Source organism: Cajanus cajan, chromosome 11, assembly GCF_000230855.2.
Source record: "Cajanus cajan strain Asha chromosome 11, NIPB_CcT2T_4, whole genome shotgun sequence".
Classification (NCBI taxonomy): Eukaryota; Viridiplantae; Streptophyta; class Magnoliopsida; order Fabales; family Fabaceae; genus Cajanus; species Cajanus cajan.
The window spans coordinates 44,376,394-44,388,278 of record NC_138527.1 but is presented as its reverse complement, the minus strand read 5'-3'; the positions used below and the strand labels follow the sequence as shown (position 1 = coordinate 44,388,278).

The following is an 11,885-nucleotide window of genomic DNA, read 5'->3' as shown; positions in this document are numbered from 1 at the left end:
TACTTCATTTTTATAAAACAAAATTGATGTAATATACTTATTTCAAAATACACTAAAATATGAACATTTTGATTACTTTCAAGTTGTTCAATTTTAACAAAATTTGTTATATACATATAAAATGATATGAACTTTCAATCTAACGGTTGAATTTACAAAATTCATAATTAATATAAAGTTATTGAGCGGTGTAATACTTAGTAAAAGTTACACAGGTGTAATTATAACTCCTTATATATATATATATATATATATATATATATATATATATATATATATATATATATATATATATATATATATATATATATATATATATATATATATAAGATATTTTAAATTTGGTTCGTGTGCTCTATTTATTATTTATTTGGTACTTTTATTTTTACTATTTTGTTGTCATAGATATATAAGATTTAATATGTTCTTCCAATATCTATAAAAATAATATTATAAATTTTGTATTGTGGAAGGGACCAGAGATGGATCCAAAGGAGGGCAGGCCGCATACGTGAGCCTTCCCCCTACGGCCCTACCCATTGCTGCCTTAAATGTTGTGCAGCTCTTTCATTTCACTTACTATCTCAATGAATTGAAAATAATAAAGAATTAATAAATAGTATATTGATTCATGTTCAGACCTTAGGGAATATGTTGGAAAGTTGTAGACAAAGTATCAAAAATTGACTCCCTTAACTTGTAGCATGTAGAAGCTGTAGTTTTACAAGTTGGAAGTGAAATCACGAGTTTAAGTAAGTCGGCTTTTACCTAATGCAACGAAACCATCACCTTCATTATAGTTTCAGCAAGTTGGTTGAACTTGAATATCTTGAGTTTAGCCGTGCAACTCTTAAATTAATTTTGGTAATTAGATGACTAACGATTTGATTTAAAGTAATTTGTGCGTGTACTGATGTGTCTCACCACCTGTATAATTGTTTTAGCAAGTTGGTGTTAGGTTATTTATGTGTGTCCCGACTCCCGCAACCTTCACCATTGTTTTAGTATGTTGGTGGAATGTTCTTAGGTTCAGCCATGATGCTTGGTTAAAAAAAACTCACAGAATGCACGAAATAGTAATGATGCTAATAAAACTGTTACGTAAAACCAGAATCTCTGGAATAAATTGCTCTATTGCCACGAGTCAACTGTGAAACATTAGTGTGATGGTGTAGGATAGGAGGTTTGCTTTTTCACCATCGGCCACTCCCCCTCCCCTGTTCACTGCTTGTATCTCCAATGAAAAATCTTAGGTGGAAATTCATAGAAAAAACTAAAAGCATCACAATATAATCACTTTACAAAGAACGCAATATTACAAGCCGTCGAACATCGGCAAAATGTGTCCTCAAGAGCACAACTGCATCCATGATGCCAATAACGGCAAAAACAGCAGTAGTGAAATACAGCCAGGGACAACACAAAGTCATAGTGGAAAATTTTCTTTTCAAATATAACACATCTGTCCAGGATATTTATCAAATATGCCAAAAAAAACAATACAATATATAAACAATGATTAAAAGAAAAAAAACAAAATTCAAAACTCGTTAACCCATGAGAAGAGTCTCAATGGCTTCAAAGAAAAGTGGTGACATTTCAGGGCTTGGAGTCTTGATTGCACATTTGACGCCAGGGTTTCCAATCACTGTGGTAAGTTCAATTAGTAATGGTATCCCTCTAGGGAGTTTAGCTGAAAAGTAAAACACGTCCTGGTTTGCATTCTTGCGCTTTGCAATAAAGAACGTGTTTGACGCAGCCAGTCGTTCTAGTGTTGCATCTGCACTGCCGATCAAAATGGCTGGGAAGTCCTTCGAAACCTCGTTTGAATCAGGAAGGGACCTCCATGTCTGCAGTGAAGTTAATAATCAGTTTCTCCATTTTTAAGTTATTAATAAGAGAACTGACAGATTTATTTGTGTTAAGGTTTCACAATGGACATGGCCTTCTATGTAACATAGATAACTAAACTGACTAAGCCCATGAAACTATAAAAGAAAACCTATTGCAGTTATACGTCAAAGAATCAAACAAATGGGAAAAAGATATACCTCTAGAAAACTGGAACGTTCCATTCTACCATCCTCGGTAAAAAATACATGTACAGAGATTTTATCATTGAAATACCACACAGGCTGTTGACTGTTTTTCACAGCAACCTGTAAAAGTGAGCTAGGTGGACCTTGCGACATATTCTGAAACATAACCATTGGGAGGAGTGTCCTAGCTGAAGTTCCAGGTTGAACCTGAGGAACCTGAACAAAAGGAATAATCTATAAGAACCTATGTTGACAGAAATATCAAAATAAAAGCCATATATACAATAACAAACCTGCAGGGGTCCGGCAGCTGCCAGACCAAATGTGTTCTTGTTAAATTGAATCATGAAACCATCAAGTGGAACTTGGGTGTTGTTCTCAAACAACAAACTATAAAATATTTGACCATCTTGTCTAGTCAGTTGTGCACTAATTTGTAAACCCTGACCAGTTGAAGCAGGTAGTAAAATAGGTAATGGAGGCCTGCAACCAAAGCATAAGATCTAATTACGCTTGATTTCACAAGCAGAGAATATTTTAATATTTAATATATCAGAATAACACAGTTTATCACTAATTGAAAATAGACTATGCAGTATACTGACTGTCATCCACCCAAAAATTGACGTGTATGTTAACTTGGTTGACTTTCACAATAACCACCTTAATAGTCATATACCTACTATGATTTCCAATTGGTTGACAATGTAAACATTTTCAAACTGACATGCATAGAAATTAAACTCATACAATTTCTATACAAAAGTAACATTCTGCCAATCTTGCAACAAAATATATGTAATACTTGTAAAAAAAAAAAAAAAAAAAAAAAAGATAACACTATTGCACAAAAATATGTTAATGACCCCAGATGGCACTCACCCAGTAGGAGTAGCTGGCTGATCAACGGGAACAATAGAATTATCCATGTTCATCAGATCACCAAGTAAATCTGGCACAGGTGCAACAGATGGAGGTGTGGCTGGTGCACCTGTTGCAGATGTAGATGCTGATTGCCTGGCAGTAGGTGGTGATGCAAGACCATTAGCAGGATTTGCTGGTGACTCAGGAAACCCTGATTCACTTCCTTCAGGATAGTCCTCGTCTTCAGTTCTCTGAGCTGAAGAGTGTACACGAGTTACAAAAGCATCTGGAGGCTTGTGATAAACAGAAGATAGTGTAGCAATGTTGGCAAGAAGCTCATCAAGTAGAGAAGGTTCAAGTTGGTTTGAATCATCAGTTATCACAGGCTTCTCAGCTAACACTACATCCTTAGCAGCCTGAGGAAAACAGAATAGATACATTAAATGTACTGCTCCATACTGATCCAAAGAAATTAAAAAAAAATAATAATAAATGTAGAACACCTATTATTTCCATGTGATTAGATCCAAACCACCAATTCATGGCCAAAAGGTCCACCCTAAATGTATACTAGTATTTTGCACAGAATGATAGGACAAATTAAGCAGTCTTCTGTAAATAGTTAACCGTTTTGGTGATTATCCAACCTTTAGTTAGATATGCAGCTCAACTATTGACCCCATGTATATATCATTGCAAACAAAAGAGATCAGACTCAAGTTCAAGAAATAAAACCTCAGGATCAGTTGAAAGAAGACGCCAATATATGTATGCACGATCTCTCAAATCAGGATTATCAGTCTCCACAGTGGCATTGTTCAAAACAACCTGTAAAGATGAGCAATTAAGTGAAACTTAGCATGCAAGTCTGATGATCATACCTGATTAAAAAGTTCAACTGGAAAAAAAAATGGGACAATAAAAAAGGGAGGATTTTTTAGTCTTAACAAGACAACTAAAAATAGACCGACAGATTTGTTGTCTTCTAAATTTGATTCCAATAATTTTAGGAAATTTTCTGGACATAATCTCAAATATGCATTCTTCAAAGCACAAGGATTTTTCTTTTCAAGGATATTCAAATTCATAATATACTGGGTGTAACTCAACCCAAAAAGCTAGCTCAAGGGAGAGGATCCAAGTCTAAGGGGGGGGTACTTTACCAGTATACTCCGTCAATGGGATCTTGACACCCGGCCCCCCCTTCTTACCTAGGCTCTAATACCATATTATAATTAATACGAATTGGGCCAAAATCAAATCCAAAAGATCACTCAAGTAGAAAGGCTAGCTCAAGTCATTATAAGGGGGGTAATTTGCCAATATATTAAGCTACTATGGGATCTGAAAAAGAGATTAAAAAACTAGTATAGAAATTGAAGATAAGTTACCCATCCCTAAACATTTACAGAATAAAACTACAACAACACAGATACATGTGAACAAAATAATAAAAGTTGCGAAAGGCAAGGAAAATACACAATCATCAATTATATCTGACAATTGATATTAAAATTAAAAAATGTGCATATTTACGAATCAATAAAAGAGGGAAGAACAAATTTGCATACTTATTATGCAAATTGTCCAACTTGAAATATCAAAACATGTCGCATAGTGGCATGTTAACCATATCTATATGAATAACAAGCATTTTGAAGAAAGACCTGAATCATCTGTTGTGGGCCTTCAGTTGGCTTCTTAAGGAAAAGTTTGACAGTAGCAGTCAGCAATTGTAGTTGGACTTGTGCAGGTTCTTCAGGGAAACTTTCCAAGAAACTCTCGAGAAGTTCATCAGCATTGTCGATTCTTTCCGCATATTCACCAATTATCCAGATCATTGATGCCTATCCACACAGGAAAAGAGATGAATGCATAAGCATATATGCCAGTGCATAATGACAATTATAAAGGCACACAGACAAACTTGTACCTTGGCTTCTGGCTCATCCAAGGTGTCTAAGCTCTCACAAAGTGTTGCAATTATGGACTCATATCTGCAGAGTAGAACAGAGACTCCATCAAATTTTCAAGGTGTGATAGTAATCTCTGACTGTGCTATCTTCCCCAAAAGTTAAATGTAGATAATAAAAATGTCATAATATTACGTGTTGGGATATCTTCTAAATATATCTTTGATGACAATGATTGCCTCTTGAACCACGTAATTTACTTTTATCTTGATCAACTCAAGCAAAACACTAATGCATCGTTCAGCTGCTCTCTCTAATTTGATGGCACAACGACCAATTGCTCGAACAGCCTTTCTTACAAAATCCACATCAACTTCAGTAGCGTACTCCTTAAATTCCAACAAAACCTGCAGATATTACAATGAAAAAAAATTAAAAACAAACTGAGTTTTACAAGATGTTCAGCAAAATTGGCTCAACTAAATGGTAACACGGCAATGCACCAAATGCATGAAAGATATGAGAATCTCATCAATGTGACAAGTCACAGGACAATTTTCTTTTCAATAAAATAAGATATTCTGTTGGCAAGGATAGAGAAACTACAAGGATAGGGTATCATCCAAAACATAAAGTATAAAACTGTTTGATGGCACAAATTTCCAGTCTCATCCATGTGAAAGCGTAACTGATTACCAAACCTTACGTAAGAAACATGTGAAGTGCTCACTACAACAACATAAATCAATTCCGACCATGTAAAAAATGGGGATGGGAAGAAAAATAAGAACTGACACTAGTATTATGCAAACAATACCTGGTCTATATTTCGATCTGAAGCAAGTTTTATCATAATTTCTAACTTTTCCATTTTCACATAGATGGGATCATTGTACTTGCAAAAGAACACCTGCAGAAAGAATATGCACTCCGTAAGCATTCCATTCTCTTCAGTGTAATAGACAAGTTCTTCACTAATGCCCAAGGGTGTTGTGACACTAACAAGTTCACAAGATAATATTAAAATCAATACCTTAATTTCATGAGCAAGAATTGTTGGTCTTCTTTGTACTATAAGATTGATATTGCGCAGTGCTACATATTGTATCTCAGGTTCTGCAGAGAGTAATGTCACAAGAGGAGGGGCCATCTTTTTGCAAAGATTCCGAACCACATCAGTACTCGTGATAAGCTCCATTTGCAGAAGGATCATCTAAAAGTCATTATAAATAGTGGTTAGTAAACCAAGAAATATGTTATCTCCAAAGCATCAGCAAAGACACAAGGTAACACAGGATAAAAAGAAAAAAAAATCACCTTAACAGCTGATAGAACAACTGCACAGTTGGCATGCTGTAAGCGTGGAGTAACTCTTTCTACTATGTTTTCAGCCTCGCGGGCATCAGCTGCCTTGTATCTAGACAGAGCATCCAATATGAAAACTTGACCCCACCTAGCACATGAAACAAAAGCAAGTGTCGTTAGGTTAATGAACCAATATCTGATCATAGATGTATGAAGAAAAACCAAGATGTCAAATACTCTAATAAAATAATAACCAATAAATTGCACAATCAATCATAAAGGGAGAGGAGTTGTGTTAAAACTGAATTCAAAATTGCTTCCAGTTTTTATTATGTTAGCAGATATACAACAAACTTACTCTGTACATTCATTTAAAGCAGTAAGGAGCTTCGACAGTGTGTGACTGGTGATCTCAAAGATCGGTCTACTAGAGTTTTCCTGAATTTCTGCAAGTGCTGCCACAGCATTAGCTACAACCATAGGATTATTATCAGATATCAAGTCCTTGAGCGATTCCAAAAAACCCCTGTCCTCAACTAACTCAGCATTTATGTCATAAAGTTTGGCAACACAAATGGCTGCTGTCTTACGAACATATGGATCATCATCCTGTCAAAATATATATCATATACAAATAAGACTTAAAAATGGGGGAGAAAGAAAATAGAAACTTTGGCATTATTTTCAGCCAGAGTAATTTCGAATTTAATAATAGATATATCATATATGTAAATTGTAACAGTGCCGTGTAAGTACCTTTAGGCATCTTTGAAGGGGATCACACAGATATTCTGTAATTTTATCAACACGAATGCAGCCCATTGTCCGTACAGCTAAGGCACGGATCAAAGGATTTGGATCTTGTGAATCCTGTCGGCATTTTATAAGATGAAAGGAGACATAAATGCATCATTACAACTTCAGATTAACTTCTATCAGTGAAAGTAACATCAAAATATTCAATTCAAGTGTACAATTATAATAATAAGCCACGTTTTCTGATAAACATCTCCCACGGTAAATCAACACCCTCAACCAGTGTTTATGAATTTGGGATGAATTTCATAAAGTGAGATAATAAAAATTTGGCATTACATGATGAAGAGGGGAAAATGGACATATAGTCAAGAAAATCCAAAAAGGAAAGAAATAAATGATAGCAAAGGATAAATATATAACTAATAAACAAGGCTACATAAGGAAAGAGCACAGTCATTCCAGTTTTTACCTTCACAAATGTATTCACGGCAAGTATTGCTAGATCAGGCTGGCTCTTTGCGTAATTTATCAGATATAAGTAGACTAGCTTTTTTAGCTCCAAATTTTCCGTTTGCATGCAATTCACCACGTCAGTGAACAATGATGAGACATCCTTCCCTACAGTCATTGCAGCAATAACCTTCTTGACAGCATCTTTTCTTTTGTCCTACAAGACACAGAAGAAAAATATAACTTTCACACTTCACATACTTTCCAGAATCTATTATATCCAGTACGTCAATAAAAGAGGGGCTAACAAGAAAGGCAAAGAGGTCCACGAAAACACACACAACAAATTAAAATGGTGAGACAGTCATCATCACCATATAATCAGTGTTAAATAGAAGAAATAAAATATTACAAATACACAGATGTAACATTATATCCAAATTGCATCGTAGGAGGCATTTTAACTGTTCAGATGTTTGAACTGGATAAACAAGAGGGAAAATTAAATATGAGAAGAGAACAAGATCAATGCAGCAAAGGTAAGAAGGCTGTATTAAACGAGAGGATATAAAATAATTTAAAAAAAAAAAGGATAGAATAATGAATGAATGAACTAGAGAAAAAGTTGAGGTAGCAGTAGCACCAACTACCAAAAATAGGTAGAATTTTGCCTTAGCTGGCTTGGGCGTGTGCAAAAAAGACCTATAGAAATCCCAGCAAATATGTAGAGTGAGAGTCTTATTGGACACAAGCTTAAAGGAGCTTTATAAGAGTTTCTCAACAGGAAAAAACTCTTTATTTTCAGTATAGAAACTCTGAAGTCTGAAAATCTCTTCTAAGCCTGCATCCAAATAGACTCGAGAATCGAGATAAGTCATAACGAAGAGTAGTCCCGTTACTAGAGGCAGGGGATGGTTGAGAAATACTGAACCCGCCTAATCCAATTCCAATTTCGCACCAAGTAGCCACATAAACTAACTAGCAAATTCCAAAAAAAAAAAACAAAAATACGAAAATTCACGTCTTTCTTTTCTTCTTCAGATTTCTCTACATTCAAAATCCCTATATTATACATTCGTATCCTAAATTTCAAATGCCAACGAATCCCGTAGACTTCTCCAAGGAAAATTATATATATATATATATAAAATAGACAGGAACATAGAACATAGCAATGAGTTGCGCAGATCAGCGAGTGAAGATACGAATGAAGTGAGTGATTAGTGGATCAACGATGTGAGAAAGCGAAATTGCATGGGGAGGGATGAGGAGCAGGAAGATGGAACAAAAAGAATCAGATCAGATCCAGAAAGGGAAGAAAAGGGAAGCGCACCTTGTACTGAGAATTGAGCTCTTCTTTGAGCTCAGGGATTTCACCTTTCTTGGTGGTGGAGAAGTACTTTGAATCGTTCCTACTCATCTTCGATTTTCCCTTTCGCTTCTCAATTCCTAATTCTGAACAGAACAACACCTCGTGCTTTGCCTATGACTTGACCGGGGAAGGAGAACAGAACGGCGTCGTCGCACCCTCTTTTTTCCTTTTAACTTTCAATAATCACAGTCACACACACTTATAATTTTACTTTTTTAATATAATAATATGAGATTTTTTAACAATTAGTGAAAACTCTTCTAAAATTACCTACTTTCTAACTATAATCTAAATTTAGCTTAATTTATTTCAAAAAGAAGCCTGACTTAATATAAATTTAACGTGAATTAAGACAAATGTCCGAATGAATGATTTGACCTATTATTCTCAATTTTTTCAAAGTGTGTTTGAAAATTTGATTCATTCAAAAATTTGTTTCCATTTAATATTAATTTAATTCCTTCTCGAATAAGTATTAAATCTCACCCACGATACTGATTTATGCGTGTGTAATAGTTAGAACTCATTTTTTCCTAGTGTCTTAATGGGAGAAAGATTATCAATTTATTTTTTAACACTTTTTTATCTTTTATTTTATTTTATTTTTTAATTTAATTTTATCATTTAATTATTAGTTTTTTTTTATTATTTATCTTTTATATTTGAATCAACCTAATCTTTTAAAATAATAATTATTTTTTTTATTTTATAACATAAGTTTGAATTAATTTTTAACTAATTCAAAATATGAAATTTATGATATTAAATTTATTTATGTGAAAATTGTGAAATGTAATTAATTTTTTAATTCAAAATAACTATAAATAAAGTAAAAATTATGTAAAAATATATATTTCGTGAACAACTAAAAAATAATATGAAATTAATTTTTTTTTAATTATTTTTCATCATATTTATAACACATTTGATTTAAACTTGAATTGCATTAATAGTTTTCGTATAAGTGAATCGGATGAAACAAAATTTAAATATTGGATTAGTCAAAAACTAATTTTAAAAAATTAAATTGACCTAAATTTAAGAAATAAATGACTAAAATAAATATTTTAGAATATAAATGACCAAAATGAATCTTAAAAAATAAGATAAAGGGCCAAAAGTGTAATTTAACTTGTTAGTTTAAGTTTACGGAAGTTTTATTAATAAGAAAACGAAATTTATCAAATAAAAATTAGATTAAAAAGAGGATCATTGTTAACATTTCTTATTTCTTATCTATAACATAATAAAAAAATAGCTTAAATATGATAAATTTATTTTTCAACTCTCAAATTTAAAACTAATATTTTTAGTTTATGTAATTTCAAAAAAAAAAAGTTTTTATACTTGCTTTTTTAAGGGATTTGTCAACTATTTTTGTAAGGACTTATTGTGATCGTTACACTTTGTGAAATCCTCAACTCGTAGCATAACTACTATTACTTAGAGCCATACATTCACAAATAATTGGACATGTAATATATATGTATCTGAAAAGTAAACTATGAAGCTTTAAGTGTTAGTCAATAACCCCTATAAAAAGGGTAGCCCAAAATGTCTAAAAAACATCACCATTCACATGATGGCCTCCATTTCAATCCTATGTAACTTATCCTTATTTTGCTCTCATACCAAATATGGTCAACGCAATTTACACCACATGAAAACAAGCAAATGTAAGCTATATTTCAAAAAATTAATAAAGCAAGTATAAGAATAAAAACATTTATACCACTCACTCACATGTAAACATTCAAACCAACAACACATAGTTCACATCATACAACAATCCTTAAACACAACAACCAATTTGAAAAGCTACTCACTAAGCAATCAAACTCGCACCAAGTAAATGTCATATAATAAGACATTCAACCAATACATATGAATACAACACATCATATGCATACATCTCACTATATCGTCATGCATTCACATATGAAAATCTCTCAGCACACCTGAATAGTCTAAGTGACTTGACTTTATCGAATTAACCTTAACACTTTCATGCCCAATATGCTTGCTAGATCAACAACTACAATGGGACATCGATCTCTACCTTTGATTTATTGAGTGTCGCCACTTATATTAAGAAAGTTTGGTTTTAACGTTAAGATTAATATAGTTGGATATAGGCGTACAAAGACTTTGGTATACATTATTAAGTCACATGAAATTAACCAACTAACTATTTGCAAATAATTGCACAACTTTTTCGATAATTAGTTAATGGTTATCCTCAATTTCATACTTTACTCCACGTTGACTAAGGACCTAAAAAAAGCTCAACAAAATTCTCTCTAAAAGCTTCACACATATGCAGTGAGGGTTTTCAATAATTAACCTCATAAAGCTTTAAAACAATACTTCCTATATGGGGTCTTCAACATTCAAACAACGCCCTTCAATGTTATACACTTCATTCAAGACTAGCATACCAACACTCAACAACTTATTTAATATTAGTATACCAATGTCTATTTAACACACTAACCATGCAATTTGAAACATAACAATCATATATAGCACATTAATGCTCATCACCATAATACACCATATCACATCTATATATTTATCACCACATATCAATATATATAGACTTAACGTTTGTCATACATCAAGCAACATGCCATAAACTAAAGTATTATATTCATGTTCACCAATTCATCGATCAAACAACATGTCTCATCAAAACAACCCGCGCTCAATGCCACTGAGGCAAAGAGCTCCCTGCTTCGTCCATGCTCAACATCACTCAATCCACGCCCAACACGATTGAAGTAGGGAACTCATGGGATCTCTTGCTCTGTTTGACAAAATGCATGTCTAAACTTATATTTGAGAGAAAGCCTCTACTTAACTCACGTTCAACGTCACCTCACTGGCTCCCGATGTCATCTAAGTAAAGATTTTACGCCTTGGTCACACTTAGTGCCACTTAATTTAGGCCAATGTCTCACGCCCAACGCTACTGATCTTGCGCCCGATATGGGTGAGAGAAAGATCTTTGGTTGAATTTGCACCCAATGTTGCATCAGAAAGCCTACACTTGCAAATTAAGAAGATTGCACTCTGAAACCCAAAACTCAAAAGAACCAAGCATGCAATGCATCCAATAGCTTTTCCTTATCATTCACAACTCAATTTTAAGTTCAAATAACACATGCAACTCAATTTACATCA

The 11,885-nt window shown here is 33.5% G+C and overlaps 1 protein-coding gene across 1 annotated transcript; it reads right to left on the bottom strand.

The window, feature by feature from the left end:
• Window positions 1-1,260: 1,260 nt before the first annotated feature.
• Window positions 1,261-8,874, bottom strand: LOC109810888 (beta-adaptin-like protein C). The gene is made up of 15 exons (XM_020374490.3): window positions 8,664-8,874; window positions 7,350-7,547; window positions 6,878-6,991; window positions 6,480-6,730; window positions 6,134-6,269; window positions 5,850-6,029; window positions 5,634-5,726; window positions 5,012-5,223; window positions 4,837-4,900; window positions 4,571-4,750; window positions 3,639-3,731; window positions 2,922-3,319; window positions 2,333-2,522; window positions 2,052-2,255; window positions 1,261-1,850 (listed from the first exon to the last, which is right to left on the bottom strand). Exons 1-15 carry the CDS (start codon window positions 8,748-8,750, stop codon window positions 1,551-1,553), a joined length of 2,700 nt encoding a protein of 899 aa, XP_020230079.1. The 5' UTR covers window positions 8,751-8,874; the 3' UTR covers window positions 1,261-1,550.
• Between the last annotated feature and the right edge of the window lie 3,011 nt (window positions 8,875-11,885).

Excerpts from the sequence above, each read along its gene's own strand:
- LOC109810888 (XM_020374490.3), bottom strand. The coding sequence starts at position 8,750 with ATGAGTAGGAACGATTCAAAGTACTTCTCCACCACCAAGAAAGGTGAA. Across the intron at positions 6,270-6,479 it reads GCTTTAAATGAATGTACAGA|GTGGGGTCAAGTTTTCATAT; the intron begins GTAAGTTTGTTG and ends TTCATGTGCTAG. Across the intron at positions 5,224-5,633 it reads CAGATCGAAATATAGACCAG|GTTTTGTTGGAATTTAAGGA; the intron begins GTATTGTTTGCA and ends TAATATCTGCAG.